The sequence below is a fragment of the Ornithodoros turicata genome, chromosome 5, assembly GCF_037126465.1.
Source record: "Ornithodoros turicata isolate Travis chromosome 5, ASM3712646v1, whole genome shotgun sequence".
NCBI lineage: Eukaryota > Metazoa > Arthropoda > Arachnida > Ixodida > Argasidae > Ornithodoros > Ornithodoros turicata.
In genome coordinates this window covers 45,971,281-45,994,414 of record NC_088205.1, presented here as the reverse complement: position 1 = coordinate 45,994,414, position 23,134 = coordinate 45,971,281, and the positions used below count along the sequence as shown (strand labels likewise).

General features: G+C 45.5%; 1 protein-coding gene across 1 annotated transcript in view; it reads right to left on the bottom strand.

Moving 5' to 3' along the window:
- Positions 1-248: 248 nt before the first annotated feature.
- LOC135395974 (caspase-7-like) overlaps positions 249-23,134 on the bottom strand; it is a 63,810-nt gene continuing 40,924 nt past the window's right edge. The window contains exons 5-7 of the mRNA XM_064627054.1: positions 12,271-12,440; positions 8,023-8,119; positions 249-665 (exon numbers count right to left, since the gene is read on the bottom strand). Coding sequence (XP_064483124.1) covers positions 412-665; positions 8,023-8,119; positions 12,271-12,440 — 521 coding nt within the window. The 3' untranslated portion in view covers positions 249-411. The remainder of the gene's footprint in view (positions 666-8,022; positions 8,120-12,270; positions 12,441-23,134) is intronic.

The window sequence follows — 23,134 nt, the reverse complement described above, 5'->3', positions numbered from 1 at the left end:
GATCGCACAGGTCACTTAAGCTACGGCGTCCCACTCATTGGTGGTAGCTAAGGTCGTGCTGAAGACTGGGAGGTGGTGGGTTCGAATCCTCAAAAAATACTCCAGTTAGGCCTACTTACAGGCTTGGACGTTTCAGTGACAACGAGCAATCCGGCCTCGGTCACGCCAGCGACCTGAAGACTTCTTTTCATTGCACCTCAGACAACCGCATGTGGGAGGAACCCGATCATTTCGAGGCGTTGTATTGTGTACATTTTTATTTCGAGCAAAATTCCGTTTTAATGTTCTCCAAACTATGGTCCCTGTACATAATGATACGCGGAACGTAGCCAGGGACACGGACGAGGAAGTGTACAAACCAACTGCTGCGTTCCGTGTGTTCCGTACCCCGCATTTCTACGCTCGTTCAGTTTATGGTCCCTGCTTCGGTGGAGTGATGTACAATGATTGTGTCAGAGTGGAAAAGTAACATAAAGCTTGTTTGCATCTGGTGAATACCGCATCGCTGGACTGCGTCTCAAATTCTATCGCTACTTGCCGAGCTGCATTATTTAAAACTTTTGTCACGTCCACCTTGTCGACAGCATTGAAGCTCTTTTCGAAGGCGTTACAAATGGCTTCCACGTAGATTGACCCCTTCTCTGTTGACCTCCAAGCCATGTATCCTGAAACAAGCACAAAAACATACCGGTGTCATACGTCACACTCTAAGAAAAAAAAAGGGTGTTTAAAGGTGGTAACATCTATAGTTACCACCTAGGTCAACATAACGCCTGATCGAGGGTGTAAAATGGTGGTAAAAATGATGATCTTATATATAAATTGATACAGAAAGGTGTACGCCCCCCTCGCTCACCAAATTAAAAGCGACAACCCTGACATTTGTGGCAATGGTTGGCGGACAACGTGCTATGCGGTGATGTTCTGTTTTGAGAGAGGTACAGCAGGCATGGAACTTTGTAACCTTTTAGGCACAACATAACAACAACAACAACATATATATTGTGATGATGAAGTGGGGAGGTTTTCCACTCTCGGAGTGGAACGCTACCCCATAGCTAGGGGTCTAATATGAGTGATGACAATGATGAGTGATGACGATGAGAGATGACGGGAATGATCGAAGTGGTGATGACGCTGCTGGACGTGATCGTGAGTGTGGGAATGTCTGAGGGCGCTGCTGGGGTCATAACATAAGCGACAACTATTACCTCCTAAAACTGTAACTGTAAGCTTACTTAATAGCTGTGACGTAGGATGATGCGCAAACAGTTGAGATGTACGTATAAGAGAAAAAAATATATTCTAAGTCACGGGTGGCTATCACTTTCCATGCACGATAAGCTATTTCCGGGTATTTCTGTTATGTACAAAGCTATGGCCGTGACATCGCTTAGATCTTGACTTTCGCAGTTCAACACACACACTAAAAAAAAAGGAAAAAGAAAAACCGCTAACTTAATCCATCGTTACCGTTGTTTCATGGCAGTGATCATGCTATAAAGGAACAAGGCAAAAAGTCCGTGGCTAACCTTTCCCTTCCCTTTTTTCTTACTTTGCATTAAACATATCCCCCCCCCCGACGCCTCCCTCAAGTCATTTTTAAGATCTTGCTTACCCACTAAGGTGTCCTCACATGGCGAGCAGTATATGTGAATGTGAGTTTCGACGAAGTCAACCTGGCTACCCCAGTACACTAGCAGTGTAAATGTGCATGTCCTCGTAGCTCGCCCTCGTTTCTCTGAAAGAACCATCCCCCCGTATATGCAAGATGACCATGAATGAACTGAACTGACCTGAATAACGCAGTATCATAGCTTTGTACACGAGAGGAATGCCCGGCAATGGTTTATTTATCCGGTATCGAAACTGATAGCAACCGTGACTTACAAAGTAGATGGGTAGAAATCCAGCGAACCGGTAGAGATGTAGGAAGGACAGGAGCAGGACAGAAGCCGCCGGCGGCTTCTGTCCTGAGGCAACTCCCGTGACTTACAAAGTACTTCTCTTGTACGCACATCTCAACTGTTTGGGCATCATCGTACATCACAGCTATATAGTAAGTACCCAGTTAGTAAATGTTACTACCGTCACTTTTACTACCTTCGGTTACTAAGATCTTAGTAATTGGTGTGACAAGTAAGTGATTTGTTTTTAGTTAGTAAGCTCACCGTACCTAAAAGCGAAATGCATGGAGCATTTTGCCGACGAGCTCACGAGTCAAAAACAGTTTTCCAACGCGTGCAGCGAGTGTACACAGGACTTTGTAACAGATATCGCGCACGTTGGACGGATTTTCCGACGAGTGGACACAGTGAATGGCAACCGCGCCATATGAGTAGCCCGCACAAAATGTTGTGACAGTATCTACACCCGAATGCTATTCTGCATTTCAACGCTACCTTGAACGAATTAACGCAGAAACATAGAGTACAATGTATTGGCACACTCTAACAAACGCCTGCGGTCGACGAACATGTCAGCACTGCAGCGCGTCACTCGCTCTGAACGCGCCCCGTGCGTTTCTGGTGGTCGTCCCGTGGACGCTTTTCAGCTGCGCGTGCAATGCCACGGCGTGCGCGCGACGTCTGTTTGTATTGTATTTTGATGACTCCATTCCCTGTGATGCCCTATATACTACACGAGAGCATAGAAAGAAAGCGCTAATTGGATCTCGAGGGTGCATCCCTCATTTACCATGCCTCAGTCCTCATAACTCCATGACATCAACGCATGACTATACTCTACCATAGCACGAGTATGCCAGCCTATGATTTTTAGTTACTTATTTTGTACATTTTTTTTTCTTTTCACTGTGGCCATGGCAGTATTATTTACTATTGAGAGCGTCCGCTTATGAATGCGACATTGTATGAAAGTTACGCCCATCTTGGTGGACCCTGAGCGACTGAAGACTGAAAACATGTTCCTACATACAGGGTGGTCCACCAACCATGATAGAAATTCATAGTAAAAAACGTAGGCCCTGGAGAGACATGTGATCAAGGGATTTTTTTCTGCCAATAACTTTTGCCACATATTGTTAACATTTTTATTTCATTTCAATTCACGGAAAGTTAATTTCTTGAATTGAACTTGGAAATTTCCCAAGGCAACGTAATGTTTTCTTTGCGGAAATGGGTTCCCCGTGGTCATTTTACTCAGTATAGCCGATAATCCCACTCGTAATGCAATGGCAATTGCCGAAATAAATTCGCCGAAAATCCGTGGAAATGAGCCCTTGGCTCCGCCTCTTTTTTGACGGCTCGTAGTTTGAGCGCAAAACTGCGAAGAGAGGGGTTTACATTGACACGCCACACGAGAGGGGAAAGGTATACAAGCCTTACCCACGGACCAAAGACGGGCAGTGAGTACGGGAATCGGAGCTATCTTATCAAAAATGAGGTCACCCGACGGCTTGTAACCCTTTCCCCCTTCGTGTGGCGTGTTAATGGGATCTCCTTTCTTCCCAGCTTTGCGCTCAAACTACCAGCCGTAAAGAGGCGGAGCCAAGGGCTCATGTCCACGGATTTTCGGCGAATTTATTTCGGCAATTGCCATTGCATTACGAGTGGGATTAAGTGCTATACTGGGTACCACGGGGAACCCATTTCCGCAAAGAAAACGTTAGGGTGCCTGGGGAGATTTCGGAGTTCAATTCAAGAAATTAACTTTCCGTCAATTGAAATGAAATAAAAATGTTACCAATATGTGGCAAAAGTTATTGGCTGAAAAAATCCCTTGACCGCATGTCTCTCTGGGGCCTACGTTTTTTACTATGAATTTCTATCATGGTTGGTGGACCACCCTGTATACAGGGTGGACCAGAAAACGTGTCACTGAATTATAATAAAAAAAAACTACACCACCTAGAGTCATGCGGTCAATAGCATTTGTTCTTACTGGGTTTTTGCCACCTCCTGATGCGAATGTCGTGTAACCTAAGTTTAATTATGTAAATTTTTACGAGCTTAGGTCGCAAATTTGCCTGGTAAAGGTCACATTTTTACCCCACCAATGTGAAGAGCGTGTCTAATGTACTCAAATTAATGATAATTGACAGGGATATTCAGGAGCTGTCCCATCGGAAAAAATAGTCGAACGTCATGCTTTGCGGAGGTGGCACAGAGTAGAGCACTGCACGGGCCTAATTTTCAGGCCCGGCCCAGGCCCGGCTGCTACGGCCCGGGCCCGACGTCTTCTATATATTTCCAGCCCGGGCCCTGCCCGAGGTCGACTTCACCAGCCCGGGCCCAGCCCATACCCGACTGTTTCCCTGCTCAGGCCCGGTCCAAGGCCGCCCCTGCTCTATTTGTTCTCGAGGTTCGGAGGCGTATTTAGATTTACTAAAGAGCACAACGCAGCAAGGAAAAGGACGCAGCTAATTGGTGGAGAGTCAGGAGGTACAGACGCACGCAGCAGCGGCTGTGTTTCTCTGCCGGCAAGCCGCTCTGTGCTTGGTGGTTGCTTGCTTCGGAACGCACGGTGCAGCGGTGCGTGGGCGTATGTACATTGCGGTTCAAGAGAGACTCATCGTCACGCTATTGCACATGCTCCGGTGTTAGTTCCTCTTTCTTGAACTCTCACGCGAACGAAATATATGTCAGAACACCTAACCTAACAGACCCTCGTGCCAGACCCCCACTAGAACGAAATATGTCCCAACACCTAACCTAACTGACGCTCGTGCAGGACCCCACACCAATCGTCCCCAAATGTGTGTGAGTGCACGCGTGAACTCCAGACCCATTCACGAAATAAGCATGATCACATGTAAAAAAGTTATAGTTCTCAGATGAGAATACCATGATATCCCATACCCAATGGGGAAAAAAAGTAACGTGAAAATTCAGCTGTCCGGTGCCGTGAAGTGAAATATGTTCGCGTACATGCCCGGCGATGTCTGGCGTTGTCAAGCTCGTACCCGGCCCGGGCCCGGTAGCTGAAGCAGGGCCCAGGCCCGCCTAAAAAACGCCAAGCCTGGCCCGGCACGGCCCACAAGCCGGGTTCGGGCGCGGGCTTTCGGGTAAGCCCGGGCCCCTGCAGTACTCTAGCGCAGAGTAGCGCACGATGAATTTTTCAGCGCAATCTTTGTCAGTCCGACGAAAGGAGGTTGGAAACCCAGCCCACCCCAGCATCGCAGAAAGAGATAACGCAGGCATGGGTTATCACGTCCGACTGGGATAATGCCTTCCCTCTCCCAATTTTAGGAACTGTTACTTTTTCTACTATCACTCTGTGGGCTGGCTTCGGAACTTCCCTTGGTCGGACTGCGAGCGATTGCGCTGAAAAAGACATCGCGCGTTATGATCCGGTGCTCCGAAAAGCATGATATTCGGCTATTTTTTCCGATAGGATAGATCGTGAATATCACATCAATTATGATGAATATGAGTGAATTCGGCACTTCATATTGGTGGGGTAAAAAAGTGACCTTTCCTTGGCAAATTTCCAAGTTTAATTTGCAAATATTTACATAATTAAAACTTGCACGCCTTTTTGTGACAATTATGAACAGCATAATTGTCACAAAAAGGCGTATGCCTCCCGTTTTCAACAAATCAGAGCAGATAATGATATCATTCGAGATGATGGTTGGCTAACAGCGTGCTATGCGGTGCAGTTCATTTTTAAGAGTGTGGGGTACGTGACATTAACCTTACAAGGTGGCAAAAACGTAATAAGAACAAATGCCGTTGACCGCATGATTCTAGGTGGCGTAGTTTTTTTATTATAATTCAATGACACGTTTTCTGGGACACCCTGTATAAAGGTAAAATAATAAGACGTGGGCGACAGATTACACGAAAGTTAACAACTAATTTATTTAATGCCCATTCTGTTCAAACCATTCGAAAACCGTAAAGAATGGAATAGGCATATCCTGCATCAGAAAAGCTATAATGAAATCATGCCTTCATCAGGTCCAGGAAAGTGTTTTAACCCAGGTGTCCCGCTTGACTGAGGCTGCGTTTCCTCATCATGTGATAGCTTCAATATTGCTTAGGTTACAAAAAGAGATGAAAGGTGTTCAAAAAGACCGGAATAGGCCCTCAGTACTGCCAGTAGTTGTGCCATATATACACAAAACATCTCCCCATATAAAAAAAATGGCAGGCAGGTTCGGCGTACCAGTAGTTTTCAGTTCATTGCCCAAGTTGTCATCATTAATTCCCATGACAAATGAAAAACCATTGCAGCTGTGTGATGTGAGTCACAAGAACCAGTATGTAAAGTGTGACTCTTCAGTGGTGTATGAAATTCCCTTATCTTGTAAAAAAGTGTGTATAGGACAATCGGGAAGATGCATCAATCAACGTCTTAAAGAGCATGGCTACAACACCAAACGCACAGATAGTGGTACACTTGGGGTGCATGTAATGAAGTGTGGTTGCTCACCCGATTTCACACAAACACAGATAAAGGGTAGGTTCAAAACAAAAACTGAAAGGGAAGTGTTTGAAGCCTTTCTAATCGAGAGATTGGGCAAAGGTAATTGTGTCAGCGAAGCGTCTGTGGCACTGACGCGTGAAGAATTTAAATATCTAGAAGGCAGATGTAGAACATGAAAAGTGACTTATTTTCTTTTCCCCCTTTCCCCTCGGAAACCCCTATTTAAGGATTGCTGCCATTACAGAATCTGTTGATAGTGGAGCAAGTGTCGTCTTGTGTGTTCTTGTCCGTGTTTTGTGCTCCGGTTTCATTCAGTCATGTACCAACAGGCCCATTCTGCCATTTTGATGAAGCGGAACAGCCGCAAGAGATGTTTTGGTATTCCCGACTGGTAAAATTTAAGTCAGGATATTTACCTAATTAGTCAGCATATGTAAAAGAGCTGCTCATTAATCAGTTCGTTGACGATGTCCCAAGGATCTTTACCAAAAAGAAAGTTTCTTTGATGCCGCCACCTGTTCGCAAATTACTGAGCCAGGGAACCTTCCTGCAAACACACGGCGTGTACAAAGGGATAGTAGTATAGGAAAGGGAAAGTTTGTGGCATGGTGGAGAATATGTCTATGAGTTCATCATACACTCCCACCCGGGGGCGGCCATTGCGTCCGACTTGGGACGCATCCGCCTGGAAGCAGGGAAGTTACACGATCTGCGGTCGCCACAAACAGTGCGTCTCAGCGAGACATCAGTGTTCCACGATGACAGCGCCACCTGTGGACGCCGCAGTTCAAGCCAGAAAGTTCATATACAAAGGAAAACTAACCGAAGCTCTGTGGCGTCACGTGGGGAATACGTATGCTTACAAGTTGATCGTACACTCCCAGCTGAGGGCGGCCGTTCCGTCCTGCTTAGGTCTGTTCAGCCCGGCGTAGGGATGGGACGCAGGAAAAGGAAGATAGTGTCCCTACACAGGGCTCATAGCTCAATCGCATCCGAGAAATGCGCTCTAACGCGCTAGCAAAAAGGAGTAATGCCATGACCAGGACGGGAAGAAATGTGAACCGGTCGACGTGTGCTAAAAACGGCCGAAAACGACAGACGGTTCTGTGAGCAAACAAACGTGAACGCAGTCTACAGCATACAAGCATAAATGCAGCAATATGAACCGGCCTTTCGTAGAGTTACGTGTCCTTTCTATAGGTGCAACTCCATGTTCGTATCGCGGCTTACATAAGGCGTGCTTACCAGGTACGGTATTCACACACAGTATCCACAAAAGTTAGCCAGAGGACGCCCAAGTCGAGATTGCCCAAATTTCGGCACCACGATCGTCAGATAAAGTCGCTAATCTGACTCAAGGTTGAAAAATTTCAAAACCTTGCAGGCGGCAGTGATTTATCCGGCAGAATGCTGGACGCCTTCGTTTAGAGACTCCCGAGCAATGATCGCCTGGCGTCTGCTCTTCCTTTTGTTACTTCCTTTCCGAATTGCCCAGAGAAGGGACAGAACGTTGAAATGAGGCATTGTGTATTATCTAATCATGTGATGTTTGGCAGTAGCCTTTAACACGCAACCAAATAAATGCCGACAAAATTCTGCCCTGCTTAACTGAAGTTTATTTTTCCTTACCTGGAGTTGTCGCAAAGCTGAATAAGAAGTCCGGATAGGTTGGTATATAGCAACCCCAGTTCCTCGTAAACGTTTCACTCTCGTCCGCTTGACACGCCTTCGGAATAGATGAACAAGATGTAAGGATCATGCACAGTATTTTAAGGTGGGAGTCCGCAACAAAAGCATCACAACGATTCTGACATCACCATCTTCATAATAATAATAATAATAATGTTTTATTGGTGCCCAAGAACGGTCGTGACTACCCTAATGTTGGCGCACACAAATACAATACAATGCACTACAAATAGACACAATTAACATACATACACGGTAATACAATATGCACTAACAACAAGACTCGATCTACGTGGTCACACACAAAAACAAAAGCAAAAGAGACTGTACATGAAGCAAAGAAAAAAAAATACATAACTTGAACTGAAAACGAGAAAAGAGCACACGCACATTGTAATGTGAGAAACACATGACATCGCACTGCAACAAAAGGGAAATTATCTGAAAAAGTCAAAGAAAGGAAATCTTCGAAAAATGAGAAGATATATGACACCCTAGCACCCTCGGGGCGTGTCAGGAACGTACATACGAAATATCCCATTCCCAGAGTGCGCAGATTTCATTCGAACGAATTTTTGCGAAGTAAGCGCCCCTGTGAAGCAAGAGGGCGCTGAAAGCAACACTTCCGACGTCATTCTGCATGGAAGAATGCAAGCTTCGTAGCAGACGACAATGCCGGGTGACGTCACAGTATCTTCCTCCAGGCGAACTTGCTCTGCGCTTTGCATATTGGTTTCGGTTTGGTATTGTCATCATTTACGAATTAACTGCTCGCAAAAAATGAATGCGAATGTTGTATTTCGTATCAAGGGAGCGATCCGTGTTCGGTATTATGCTAACCTAATCTTTTTCGAATCCATCCGAAGTCTCCCTTTAAGATAGAGTATACTATACGCTGTTTCTACAAGGAGCACAGAGAGCAAGCTTATGGAGAACACAGTGTTCGTATAGAAAACACCTGTCGTCCCGTTTCCATAAGCACCATACGTTTATTAGAAGAGGGACTGCTGCAACGGTTCTCTCTGAATACGCCCTGTCAAGTGCAATTTCCAGATCACTTTCAGAGTGATAATGGTACCTGTAAAGTTCTTCACGGTGACGTCTGAAGTAAATGACGAAGCCCGAAGGGTCTTGTCATCCATGCAGGAGTAAGAGGTCGCAGCCTGGGGGAATTAACCTCCATGTTCTTCCCCCCATAACGCCCATTAATGCTACTGTGAAACAGTAGAGGTGCAATGATAGAAAGGGAGTTATATATTTATTAGACCAAAGAAAAAGAAAAGACGAGGGAAGGTTCAGCCAAACGGGACGCAGGCTTGCTATTCCACAAAGAAAGAAAATAAATGAAAGAAGAATAAGATATAGAAAAAAGAAAAGGAAAGAATTCGGAAATAAACGATAAACTAACAATACAATGAAAGAAGGATGAGGTAGATTAAAGACAAAGATGACAAAAAAGTGTAACAAACGGTGAAAGAATGATGAGGTGGATTACAGATGACGAATTTACAAGAAAAGCATGAGGTTAATGCATTGAGCGTGAGAGTGGGGCACTGAAGAATGATATTGCACGACTGGAGTTCACAAGCTGCTCATAAGACCTGAATCGCTGAAGAAAGTCAAAACTGCTCTGGTCACAGACTGCTGTGTGCGATGTCGTATTCGGCCAAGCTGAATGGCCAGACAAAAGTAGAAGAGAAGAGTCTAGCTTGTTGTCAAAAGGAGAAGAGTCTAGCTTGTTGAGAGATCCGGAGAGTACGGTTCGGGAAGGTTGACAGTTCGGATAACAAAGAAGAATGTGCTCTGGATCCTCTACAGCGCTACAGTGACTGCTTTGGGGAGAGTGAACTTGCCTCAAGCAGTAACGCCACTGCCCTGCAAAAACCACATTGAGGCGCATACGATGAACTAATGTGACATCTTGACAAGAGATATGTCTAGGCATGCGGAAAGTGAGCGCTGGATCAACTGTACTCAGCATGGCAGGAGGGAGAATGTCAGGGTGTCCAATGGCGGGAAGCCAGAGAGGTCACGAAGTGAAGGAAACTCACGAGGTGCTCACGAAGCACGGAACGACGATGTCCTCTCAGCAGCGTAATATGCGTCAGTCTCCGAGACGAGAGAGCTGCTTCTGTGGCGCTGTCGGCGTGTCGATTCCCAAAGTTCCTAAATTAACAACTGCTTTATGCCAGCCCTCCGCTCACGCGCCACCCACCGCGCATGGAAAAAATTCGAAGAGAAATCGGCCCAGACGCGATGGTGTCCCTGCCCTAGCAGGGTTGCCAGCGTGTATGTGCATACTTGCATATAGACTGCCCACGCGCAACCCACGGCGCAGCGAGAAAATTTGCGAACGAAGTCGGCCCATGCGGGAAAATATGCGACGATAAGCGGACAGTAGCCCTCCGCCCACATGTCGCCCACCGGTAAGCGCGTGGACAGGCTTCCACTCACGCACCACCCACCGCGCGCGTATAAAAAAGACACGACGGTGGCGCAGCCCTGACGGGGTTGCGCGCAACTGACCTAGGCCTTATACTACTGTGAGAACATTCGGTTTCCGGTGTTTCATTCATCATAAATCGCGGTGGTTTCTGTAGAAGTGTAGGGATGCGGAAACCAACACGAGCTTTTCTGTGCGCAGAGTAAATGCTACTCCAGGTTTATAGCCATTTGAACTACATGAAGCGTCAGGGAGAAATTAAAGTGGCTGGGGCGCTTTCATAGATGTGGTTAGTTACATGATGGGTGCATCAGGCACTCCACACCATAATACTGACCAAAAATATTTTTCATGTGTCATAAGAGATATAAAAGGTCTGCCCAAGTGTCACAGACCTCAGCATTACAGCAAATTCCATCGATTGCCGTAAGGGGTGTGACGTCAGAGCTGCATGAGTTTTCTACTTTCTCCATTTTCTACTTCTTCTATTCGAACATTGGTGACACACATTGGTGCGACGAAGCTTCTTTTATGTATATGTGGGATGATGTTGTCACAACCCCTGTCACTGATTTCTTGGGAATGACCTGATGTTTGTCCACAAGTCTCACCACAGAACACCTCAGCTGCGCCTGGGCTCTGGAATGTAGTGATGAGCTGACGCCTCAGGAACACTTTTGAGCGCCGTCGCATTTTCAGACGCAGTCACAACGGAGACAGGATTCTGTGTCGGTGCGACACAAGTTGTTTGGCGCAGGCCAGCTGCCAAAGCAGACGACGGGAGTCCTGATTGTCTTGCATTTCAGATATCTGTACTGTGATAAACGCCGCGCGTCCAGTTTTATTTGTGTGTGCTCGGGAGCTTACACTCGGTTTACCCTTCTACTACAAGACCGGTGACGTCCTGCAGGACAAGCACGCAGGACCAGACACATCATTGGCAACGACCTTTGCGATACGACGTGGCCACGTTTTGTGTGTTGCTGAAGTGGTAAAGCATGCCACTAATCAAACTTGTACAACAGTGGAGGAAATCGAATGAATCTGCAGCTGCAACACAGCTACAGCTTGCAAACGAATGATCCAGGATGACTTTCTCACACACAGGGGCACGAAAGAACCGATCAAGTTACATGCTTACGAATGAAACGTTGTTCCCGTGACAGAGCTTTCTGTTGAACGACAGCCGCAAGCGCTCTAAGAACACGTTAACAAAACGTTATTTCCGCAATGGTGCTCACATCTTTAGAGTAAATGACCTTGGAAAAGCATAAAAGCCCGGAAAGCAGCGCGAGCAACAAAGTGTTGCTAAATAAAAACCTTTAGAGAGGATCACGTGGTGGACAGGAAGTAATGGCGGTTTTGATATTAGCGACGGCCCAGAGGTGTCCCACGGAAATCTGTTGGAAACGGCCGCTCCTGTGTTTCCTTCCTCCATGGTGGCAGCTTTCGGCGACACTAGAGTGATACTGCTACTGAATCATAAAAAAAAATAGTTATGAGCGAAGCGAATTATTAAATGACTTTACAAAGTGCATTCCTGTGGATTCGTGCTTCATTTCATGCATCGATATACGGAGAATGACGTAATGAATGGCACTTTGATTTTTTTCCTCATTTCTCTCTAATTAGAATGATCGGATAATGGACTTACAGCGACAAAGAAAGAATAATAAAGCACATGTAAGCGGAGACAGATACAAACGAGCAGATACAAAGGAGACATACGAGTAGTGCACGCTTACCTGTATGAAGAAAAGTTTGGGCTTCCCCTTGAGGCGAGAAGTATTCAGCACGCCTGGTAACTGATTTAGGTTGATTTCGTTTCCGTCAGCTCCTTTGATAGCTCCGTTGCCGCCGTGGGTCATGATCCAGCACACCAAGCAGCTGATGTCTCTTTCACTTTCATTTGCTTCTGGGTATAGATAGTGAGATGAATGAATACGCAATGCAAGTAGGGTTGCCACCTTTCGTAGTGAAAGATACCGGCTGAGGGAGAGGAGGAGGAATAGAGAGAAAGGAGGGAAGGCTCGCGGGAGAGGGAAGTGGGTGAGGGGTGGACTCTCACAGATCGCTAAAGAAAATACGAGGAAACATATGTTCCTTGGTCTGGCTGTAACATTGATGCTAGAAATTGCTATAAACAGGCATGAACGCTACACTGGATCGTATTGGAGCAACCGGATTGGACTGCCACTTACTTTGAAAAACACATCGACGCAGACAAACCCTTCTTTGCGGGCGGAGATTTCATGATGGTTGTATATGGCCTAAGTTCTTGCTGGCTCGACACAACCACCAACAGCTTTGCACAATCACTGATCTGTCCCCTCCGAACACAAGACTTAATGAATAACACTGATAAAAATAATAATAATGAATAACTAAGAAAACTACTGGCGACTGCGGAGTTGGGTCTGTGCTCCAGATTTATTCAAGCTGTAGTGGAATGGTTGAAGGGAAAACCCCGCAAAAGCCCCTATGAAACGTCTTGAGCCACAAATACCGGCAAAAGGCTGCCGGTATTACCTTCCTACCGGCAACCGGTAGAGCGAACAAATAACCGGCCGTGCCGGTATAATACCGGCCTGGTGCCAACCCTAAATGCAAGCAGTTCAGCCTTTCGCACAGCCACTCAGCTTTTCACTTACACCTCGTGCGCGCAGAACAGTCTCATACGACAACGAGAACAACAACTTTATTGTGAGATGACGAATAGGGCCAACAACAACAATCAATAAATGACAATGAGATGGGGTGTTTAACCGCGGTGGTGCGGTACCCTACCCAATTGCACGTCGAACGTTATGTGAAGATGAAGGAGGGTTGAAAGTAGTATGGGATCAGCTCAAGAAGCCGGCAAGTCACACAGTCATCTGGACGCCATTAATTAGCAATTAGAGCAATTTCGAACCCGCCACAGTAATTAGAATCATTCAGGGAGTCATTACACTAATTGGGGAGCATCTAAGACGTGTCCAGACCACTGTGTGAGTTGCCGGCTACTTGAGCTGATAAAACATAAAAAATAGGTAGAAAATAAAATAAAAAAGATAGAGATAGAGTGGAGAGAAGGAGTTTAGTTGAAGATCAACGACGCCATCTTGAAGAAAGCGGTCCGGAACGGCCGCTGACCGTCGCTGGGCGACGGAGCACAGAGGCAGGTTGCAAATCATCGCAGCTATGACCACCAGTTCCGGGCATCCTGTGACGTCAGCTGTGACGCCATCATGGCATGTCTGGGCAAGTTAGGACAGCTCCGGACATGCAAGGAGAAAAACACTCGTAATACAGAGGCTGGGAAAGCAAGAGTAAATATGCAAACCATGAATAGCTAAAAAGAAAATAGAACTAGCCACATAACAAATGATCTCACCACAACAGGAGCGCAGAACGATGCGACTGCTCTATCCGACAGCCAGGCACTGACTCGTAATGTTTTTTTTCTCCTGTATAAAGCCCCACAGCTGCACCCCCTAGCGGTTACTTTCTCAACTAATCTCACAACAAAATTATTAAGAATCACACCAGCACTACACCCGTTCCCAAGGCAGAAGAAGATAGAAAATGGCGGGGATGCCCGGACAACAGCAACCAGCACCTGACGTGCACTGGAACGAAAATCGCAAACAAAGCGGGAACAAAGTTAACGAAAGCATTAGTTACACAACAAATCAGCTCACCACAGCAGGAGCGCAGACCGATGCGACTGCTCTCCGCGACAGCCAGAGAGAAACTGACTGGGACGCCGCTCCGCGGCCGCTACGAATGCGCGCTCCTAGCGCCCTCTGGGGCGACCACCTCCGAGAGGCTAAGAGAGAAGAGCATTCCTGCGCCTCCTGCTGGCCGTTCTCATTGGTCGTGACGTCATCCTATTGTCTCAGGGCTACCCTTTTTTTTTTTCACTAATGCTACTCTAGACAAGGTCAATCTGCAATGAAGCCACGGTATGACGTCATCATGCACCTGCGTGGCTCAAGGACGTGTGTGCTCTAGACAGGGGACCTAATATTTATTGAATCACTATCCCAAGATTATTTCCTTTATTCTTCTATAACAATTGAATAGGAAACTATTGCAGAAGAGCACCATGCATGAAAGCTGATCGTAGGAATTCCAAAGTCTTACTAAATGAGACTTGCAAAAGAACAAAATATCCTAATACGTAACTCCATCAACGGCAAATAAGAGGACAAGGCACTCAACAAATCAACACAGAGTACAGGTAACCAGGAGCGCAGAACTGAGGGCAGCACTATCGTCAAGACAACAATGTTCCTTGTCAAAAGAGAAAAAATACAAAGCGTCAACAAAGGAAAGCATGCATATCGGGGCATGTCAGGACACGTCAGGACAAATCGTACGACTGCTGGGCAACAGACGAAAACAAACAAACACTTGAACAGAGTGACAAAGACACTCACCATCATTTTTCCCGTTCAGAGCATTCCCTCATTGTAAATCCGCTCGTCACAAAATCCACCTGCATCGTCGAACACCATTCACCAGTGACGAACCACACATCCGCACCCCATCAGAGGCAGACAGAACCCCACCGAAGCTACGCTCTTCCACTGACGGCCAACGCAATTACCAGGAGCAGAATTTGCGTGTCCAGACCTGTCAGTGTCCAAGAGAGAAGTGAATCCTTGCGCCCGTTCTCATTGGCCGTGACGTCATCCTATTGTCTCAGGGCTACACTGTTTTTTTCCACTAATGCTCCTCTAGACAAGGTCAACCTGAAACAATAGTCTCGCGGTATGACGTCATCATGCAGGTGCGTGGCTCAAGGACGCGTACGCTCTAGACAGGGGACCTGTTATTTATTGAATCACTATCCCTAGATTATTTCCTTTATTCTACTATAATGATTGCATAGGGAACTATTGCAGAAAAACACCATAGACAAGAGGAGACTGTAGCATTCCATTCCCAAAGTCTTACTGTACACGAAAAAAAAAATGGTTCAGCAAGACATGTCCATCCCAGCCAAGAGCCATGCACCTAACTGAATAATGACGCTTTGTTCCTCCTGAATAAAGTCACACACCTGTCCCCCTAGCGGTTACTCTCTGAACTAAATGAATCGCAAAATTATTAAGAATAGCTCTACTCCCATTCAAGGCAGCACTATCGTCATCGTCAAGAATATTCCTTGTACAAAAAGAAAAAACTACATGTAGAAGGAAAGCATGTCAGAACAGGTCGGAGCATGTCAGCGCATGTTTGTCAGACAACAAGGGGGGGAAAAGCGAAAAGAAACAAAGAAGAAAACCAGCATCAAACTATTTCTAAGCACACGCACTCCTCTTATTCAAAAACAGTGCTCATAATAAATCCGTCCAGGACAATACAGACCACTTTTCTATTGCTACACTTTTTTCCAGTAACGGTCAATGCATTGCTACAGACTGCGTGACGTCATCACATCCTGTCTGAAGAAGACAGCGGCAAAGACTCCTAATATTTATTGAATCGCAAGATTATTTCCTTTGTCCTACTCTTAATGACATTCATTCTGTCATTAAAATTCAACAAAAAAGCACCCTGCATATTAACGATTTTCACCCCAAAGGCTCATCATGGTCATTAGAATTACAGTAGACTACCACTGCTCTTTAAAATAATAAGTGAGTCCACTTCACATCACCTCCAGGCTTATGTAATACATGACCCTTTCTATGCTCATACACTCGCTGTCTGAGGCTACACCTGCGAGCAAAAAGGGGCAAAAGCCGAGTGGGCAAAGTTCCTTCGCGCATTGCGAGCAAAAAGGCGTGAAAGCCGGGGAGCAAAGTTCCATTCGCGCACGCCCAAAGCACAAGACAGAACGCCTTTACGGGAACATGATGGCATTCCCACCATATTAATGATTTTCTACCTTGCATTGCAGTTTAGAAAAACTACTACAAAACTATAATTTTAGGAGCGCATTAAAATTCTACTTTCTATGGAAACTATAATTGCCCTATTACTTGGATCGCTATTAATGAAGCGCTCCAATTTTTTCTCTCCTCCCATTTCAGCCTTGTCATGCAGTGAAGCAGACTGACATCCAAAATAATTAATTTACACTGAGGGTGCCGTGCTTCAGGAATTCCTATCCTGCGCTCAAATGCAAGCATTTCTTCACGGATACCTCTAACAGCTGACTTCCTCAACATACCGAGCTCCTAACAACATCTAACAAACAATTACAGAAACCCTCTTCTCAGCTGCACCATGCGACTTTCTTCTGCGTAAAATCGGTGATTTGAGGAAGAGAGCAGCGAAAAATTGCGCGCACTTGTGCTTGACTTAAAAAACTTGAAGCATATGCTAATAAACTAAGAGAAAGACACTCATGTCTGGTATCTGATAGTGCCACATACACAGACGCATTGCCCTTGCGCAAAGAAGGCACAGGACAGGGATACACAAATTTCCTTAGGTGAGCAGGGAAAAGGCTTAAGACCTCAGGTCACCACACATCGCCACGCGGCTAGCACAACATGACACCAACAAGATACTACCAGCGTGGAGAACTGCAACACTGCTAAACAAGACCAGACATGCCATGATGACGTCACAAATCAGGAAAAAAGCACACGCACGCACGCACACAGGACAACGCATTAAACACACGGAGCGCTCAGGAATAATCGTAGCGTTACCGCACATCGCTACGAAGCTCAACGTCTAACACAAGACGACAGCAACAAGATATTAGCGAAGGGTAAAAATTGCAACACTACCGAACAAGTCCAGTCATGCGACATTGCATACAAAACACTGCTCATCGGGGAAAGGGCTAAGCCTGCGGCGGATCATCATAGAGCATACACAACTTCATTTTTTCTATTTTGCGTAAACTAAGCGCGGTCTGCTTGGAAAACGACGTACAAATTTTCTTAGAGAGCAGAGAAATATAGAAATTTCTACTCCGTGCTCAGATACCAGCATTTCTGCTCAAAAACCTGCAAAATTAAGCACTGCTTACTTCGTCAAGATATCGAACACCCAACAAAATCAAACAAACAACCCCACTTCCACCGATAGAACACTATTCAGCTTTTACGCAGGAGGCTTTCTTCTACATAAAAATAGAGAAAATAAGAAAAGAGCAGCGAAAAATTACACGCACTTTTGGTCGCATAGCTATAAGAGAGAAAAAATAAAATAAAATATCGACGCACACGCTAATAAACTGTGACAAAGACACCCATTTCTGCTATCAGATAATTATTGCTTAATGCTAAATACTCATTTGCATTGTCCCTGCGTGAAGAAAGCACAGGACAGGGATACACAACTTATCTTAAGCGAGCAGGGAAAGTCACTTCTACTCGAACAGCTTAATACCATAAAGTATGAATTTTTGCAAAGAAAATAAAGCTTGAACAGCGCTACGAAGGTGACAGACACATACTAACCAACAAACAAACAAACACTTCTATTCATTTCTATTGATAAAGGTGTAAACCACACTACAAGAACAAAGCACACTGCTTCAGGAAAGGGTATCAAATGCATCGCAACAGGACCGGCTCTCATAAAATAGCCTGCCCAAAACGAAGACTTCACCAGGTTCGCGAGGCAATTCCATTAAAAACGCTCTCGGTCTATCCTACAGATAGCAATGCAAGCGCTGCTACCCTTATTTTTTAAACCACTATTCCACGCAATAGTGCATAAATGTATCACTCGTGTCACATGAAAAGGCACACACAAAGAACTTACTTGTCAAGTGGGATCCCTGGTTCAGAAAAGCCCGCGCGCACACACAGACACGCACTTACATTTTCACACTCACGAACACAAAGTCTATTCTCACAACCACATAAATCCATATTATTCCTCAGGTCAATAATTATCCTACCATCGTCAAAAGATGGCTCACTCTTGTATGCGATCGCAAAGCGATAGGTCCTCGTTCCGGATGTAATAGGATATCGCCACTCGACCGACGCGAACCAAAAAAGAAAGAAAGGAATGCACGTTTGCTATACCTCGACGAAGAAAACGGTGCCGTGCTTCTACGCAGCGATCATCATACAGGAGTGAATTGTCTTCTTCGTTTTCCTTTTATTTTCTTGCACCCATATATTTTGCAAGAATACTATAGAGAGCCAACAGAGCAGTGCGCACCTATCAACACACCTTGGGCTGACCTTACACACCCGAAGCCTTTTCTGAATACATTCTTTCTTCGTCGAGGTATAGCGAACGTGCATTCCTTTCTTTCTTTTTTGGTTTGCGTCGGTCGAGTGGCGATATCCTATTACATCCGGAACGAGGACCTATCGCTTTGCGATCGCATACAAGAGTGAGGCATCTTTTGACGATGATAGGATAATTATTGACCTGAGGAATAATATGGATTTATGTGGTTGTGAGAATAGACTTTGTGTTCGTGAGTGTGAAAATGTAAGTGCGTGTCTGTGTGTGCGTGCGGGCTTTTCTGAACCAGGGATCCCACTTGACAAGTAAGTTCTTTGTGTGTGCCTTTTCATGTGACACGAGTGATGCATTTATGCACTATTGCGTGGAATGCAATGCAAGGTAGAATATCATTAATATGGTGGGAATGCCACCATGTTCCCGTCAAGGCGTTCTGTCTTGTGCTTTGGGCGTGCGCGAATGGAACTTTGCTCCCCGGCTTTCACGCCTTTTTGCTCGCAATGCGCGAAGGAACTTTGCCCACTCGGCTTTTGCGCCTTTTTGCTCGCAGGTGTAGCCTCAGACAGCGAATGTATGAGCATAGAAAGGGGCATGTATTACATAAGCCTGGAGGTGATGTGAAGTGGACTCACTTATTATTTTAAAGAGCAGTAGTAGTTTACTGTAGTTCTAATGACCATGATGAGCCTTTGGGGTGAAAATCGTTAATATGCAGGGTGCTTTTTTGTTGAATTTTAATGACAGAATGAATGTCATTAAGAGTAGGACAAAGGAAATAATCTTGTTTCAATAAATATTAGGAGCCTTTGCCGCTGTCTTCTTCAGACAGGATGTGATGACGTCACGCAGTCTGTAGCAATGCATTGACCGTTACTGGAAAAAAGTGTAGCAATAGAAAAATGGTGTGTATTGTCCTGGACGGATTTATGATGAGCACTGTTTTTGAATAAGAGGAGTGCGTGTGCTTAGAAATAGTTTGATGCTGGTTTTCTTCTTTGTTTCTTTTCGCTTTTTCCCCCCTTGTTGTCTGACAAACATGCGCTGACATGCTCCGACCTGTTCTGACATGCTTTCCTTCTACATGTAGTTTTTTTCTTTTTGTACAAGGAATATTCTTGATGATGACGATAGTGCTGCCTTGAATGGGAGTAGAGCTATTCTTAATAATTTTGCGATTCATTTAGTTCAGAGAGTAACCGCGAGGGGGACAGGTGTGTGACTTTATTCAGGAGGAACAAAGCGTCATTATTCAGTTAGGTGCATGGCTCTTGGCTTGGATGGACATGTCTTGCTGAACCATTTTTTTTTCGTGTACAGTAAGACTTTGGGAATGGAATGCTACAATCTCCTCTTGTCTATGGTGTTTTTCTGCAATAGTTCCCTATGCAATCATTATAGTAGAATAAAGGAAATAATCTAGGGATAGTGATTCAATAAATAACAGGTCCCCTGTCTAGAGCGTACGCGTCCTTGAGCCACGCACCTGCATGATGACGTCATACCGCGAGACTATTGTTTCAGGTTGACCTTGTCTAGAGGAGCATTAGTGGGAAAAAAACAGTCTAGCCCTGAGACAATAGGATGACGTCACGGCCAATGAGAACGGCCTGCAGGGGGCGCAAGGATTCACTTCTCTCTTGGACACTGACGGGTCTGGACACGCAAATTGTGCTCCTGGTAATTGTGTTGGCCGTCAGTGGAAGAGCGTAGCTTCGGCGGGGTTCTGTCTGCCTCTGATGGGGTGCGGATGTGTGGTTCGTCACTGGTGAATGGTGTTCGACGATGCAGGTGGATTTTGTGACGAGCGGATTTACAATGAGGGAATGCTGTGAATGGGAAAAATGATGGTGAGTGTCTTTTTCACTCTGTTCAAGTGTTTGTTTGTTTTTCTCTGTTGCCCAGTAGTCGTACGATTTGTCCTGATGTGTCCTGACATGCCCCGATATGCATGCTTTCCTTTGTTGACGCTTTGTATTTTTTCTCTTTTGACAAGGAACATTGTTGTCTTGACGATAGTGCTGCCCTCAGTTCTGCGCTCCTGGTTACCCGTACTCTGTGTTGATTTGTTGAGTGCCTAGTCCTCTTATTTGCCATTGATGGAGTTACGTGTTAGGATATTTTGTTCTTTTGCAAGTCTCATTTAGTAAGACTTTGGAATTCCTACGATCACCTTTCATGCATGGTGCTCTTCTGCAATAGTTTCCTATTCAATCGTTATAGAAGAATAAAGGAAATAATCTTGGGATAGTGATTCAATAAATAATAGGTTCCCTGTCTAGAGCACACACGTCCTTGAGCCACGCAGGTGGATGATGACGTCATACTGTGGCTTCATTGCAGATTGACCTTGTCTAGAGGAGCATTAGTGGAAAAAAACAGGGTAGCCCTGACACAATAGGACGACGTCACGACCAATGAGAACGGCCAGCAGAGGGCGCAGGAATGCTCTTCTCTCTTAGCCTCTCGGAGGTGGTCGCCCCAGAGGGCGCTAGGAGCGCACATGCGTAGCGGCCGCGGAGCGGCATCCCAGTCAGTTTCTCGCTGGCTGTCGCGGAGAGCAGTCGCATCGGTCTGCGCTCCTGCTGTGGTGAGCTGATTTGTTGTGTAACTAATGCTTTCGTCAACTTTGTTCCCGCTTTGTTTGCGATTTTCGTGCCACTGCACGTCGGGTGCTGGTTGCTGTTGTCCGGGCATCCCCGCCATTTTCTATCTTCTTCTGCCTTGGGAACGGGAGTAGCGCTGGCGTGATTCTTAGTAATTTTGTTGTGAGATTAGTTGAGAAAGTAACCACTAGGGGGTGCAGCTGTGGGGCTTTATACAGGAGAAAAAAACAATTACGAGTCAGTTCTCTGCCTGGCTGTCGAATAGAGCAGTCGCATCGTTCTGCGCTCCTGTTGCGGTGGGATCATTTGTTGTGTAACTAGTTCTATTTTCTTGTTAGCTATTGATGGTTTGCATATTTACTCTTGCTTTCCCAGCCTCTGTATTACGAGTGTTTTTCTCCTTGCATGTCCAGAGCTGTCCTAACTTGCCCAGACATGCCATGATGACGTCACAGCTGACGTCACAGGATGTCCGGAACTGGTGGTCATAGCTGCGATGATTTGCAACCTGCCTCTGTGCTCCTTCGCCCAGCGACGGTCAGCGGCCGTTCCGGACCGCTTTCTTCAAGATGGCGTCGTTGATCTACAACTAAACTCCTTCTCTCCACTCTATCTCTATCTTTTTTATGTTATTTTCTACCTATTTTTTATTTTTTATCAGCTCAAATAGCCGGCAACTCACACAGTGGTCTGGACACGTCTTAGATGCTCCCCAATTAGTGTAATGACTCCCTGAATGATTCTAATTACTGTGGAGGGTTCCAAATTGCTCTAATTGCTAATTAATGGCGTCCAGGTGACTGTGTGACTTGCCGGCTTCTTGAGCTGATCCCATACTACTGTTGAAAACACATAAAAGAACTAAAGCGTCTTGACACAGAAAAATAACCGTTCCAGGAAGAACTTTTTAAAGTTCTTCGGCATGTTCATATTTTTCGCCTTGAAAAGGTTCTTCAGAAACAGGACCCTCGGAGATTATTAACCATTCTTTCGTCTTAGAAGATAGGAAAGGTTCAGAGAAAGGTTCTTGCAGTATGAAGAACTTTCGAAGAACGGTTATCTTGCTATGTGTGTGGAGTACGGAGTTTCATATAATGATTGTGTAAATGTGTTCGCTAGATTCTTCAAAAAATGAGAAACAATGTTGGTTTGACGATCGGGAACTCGTTAATTGCTAAAAGAGCTGGGATGTTTATATCGAGACAGAGACTGCTGGAGGTTCCTCTTTTTACAACCTCCTGGACCTTGCGTGACGTCACAGGTAGTGTCGTGCGGGACGTGCACAGAGTACCCGCGTCTGCATTAAATAGGGCGTGTTTTTTTTATTCAACTGGGATAGTAAGCATTTTGTAACACTGCAGGCTGCGTTGTACAGCACGTGGATATTATTCATGATCACTTGAGAGGGCCTCGATATTCCTGGTTTCGAAATTCCTAGGCTTACTGAAATTTACGGCCTTTAAACAAAGGTAATGCTCGATTGCTTTGTAATATGCTATTCCCTGTTTAGGACGCAGTTATCGTTGACTAACCTCATAGCATCGAGAGTCTTCGATATCTGTCGAAGTCGCTTTAGTGAAAGACATCCACATTTTAGAGGCCGTTACGCTTAGCAGGCCGGACACGCCTGCGCAGCATGCTGGTAAGTCTATTGTTATTATTAGTCTAATTACCAGTGTAATATCATTATTATTTCGAACATTTCCACGGAAGGGTGGCTGCTCACGTGATACACGTGATATAACGTCACGTGGATATGTGTGGTCACGTGATATAACATCACACCCAACTCGCGGGTTACTCGGGTTGAATAAGAAGCACGCCCAAGGTGAGTGAGTGCCAAGAG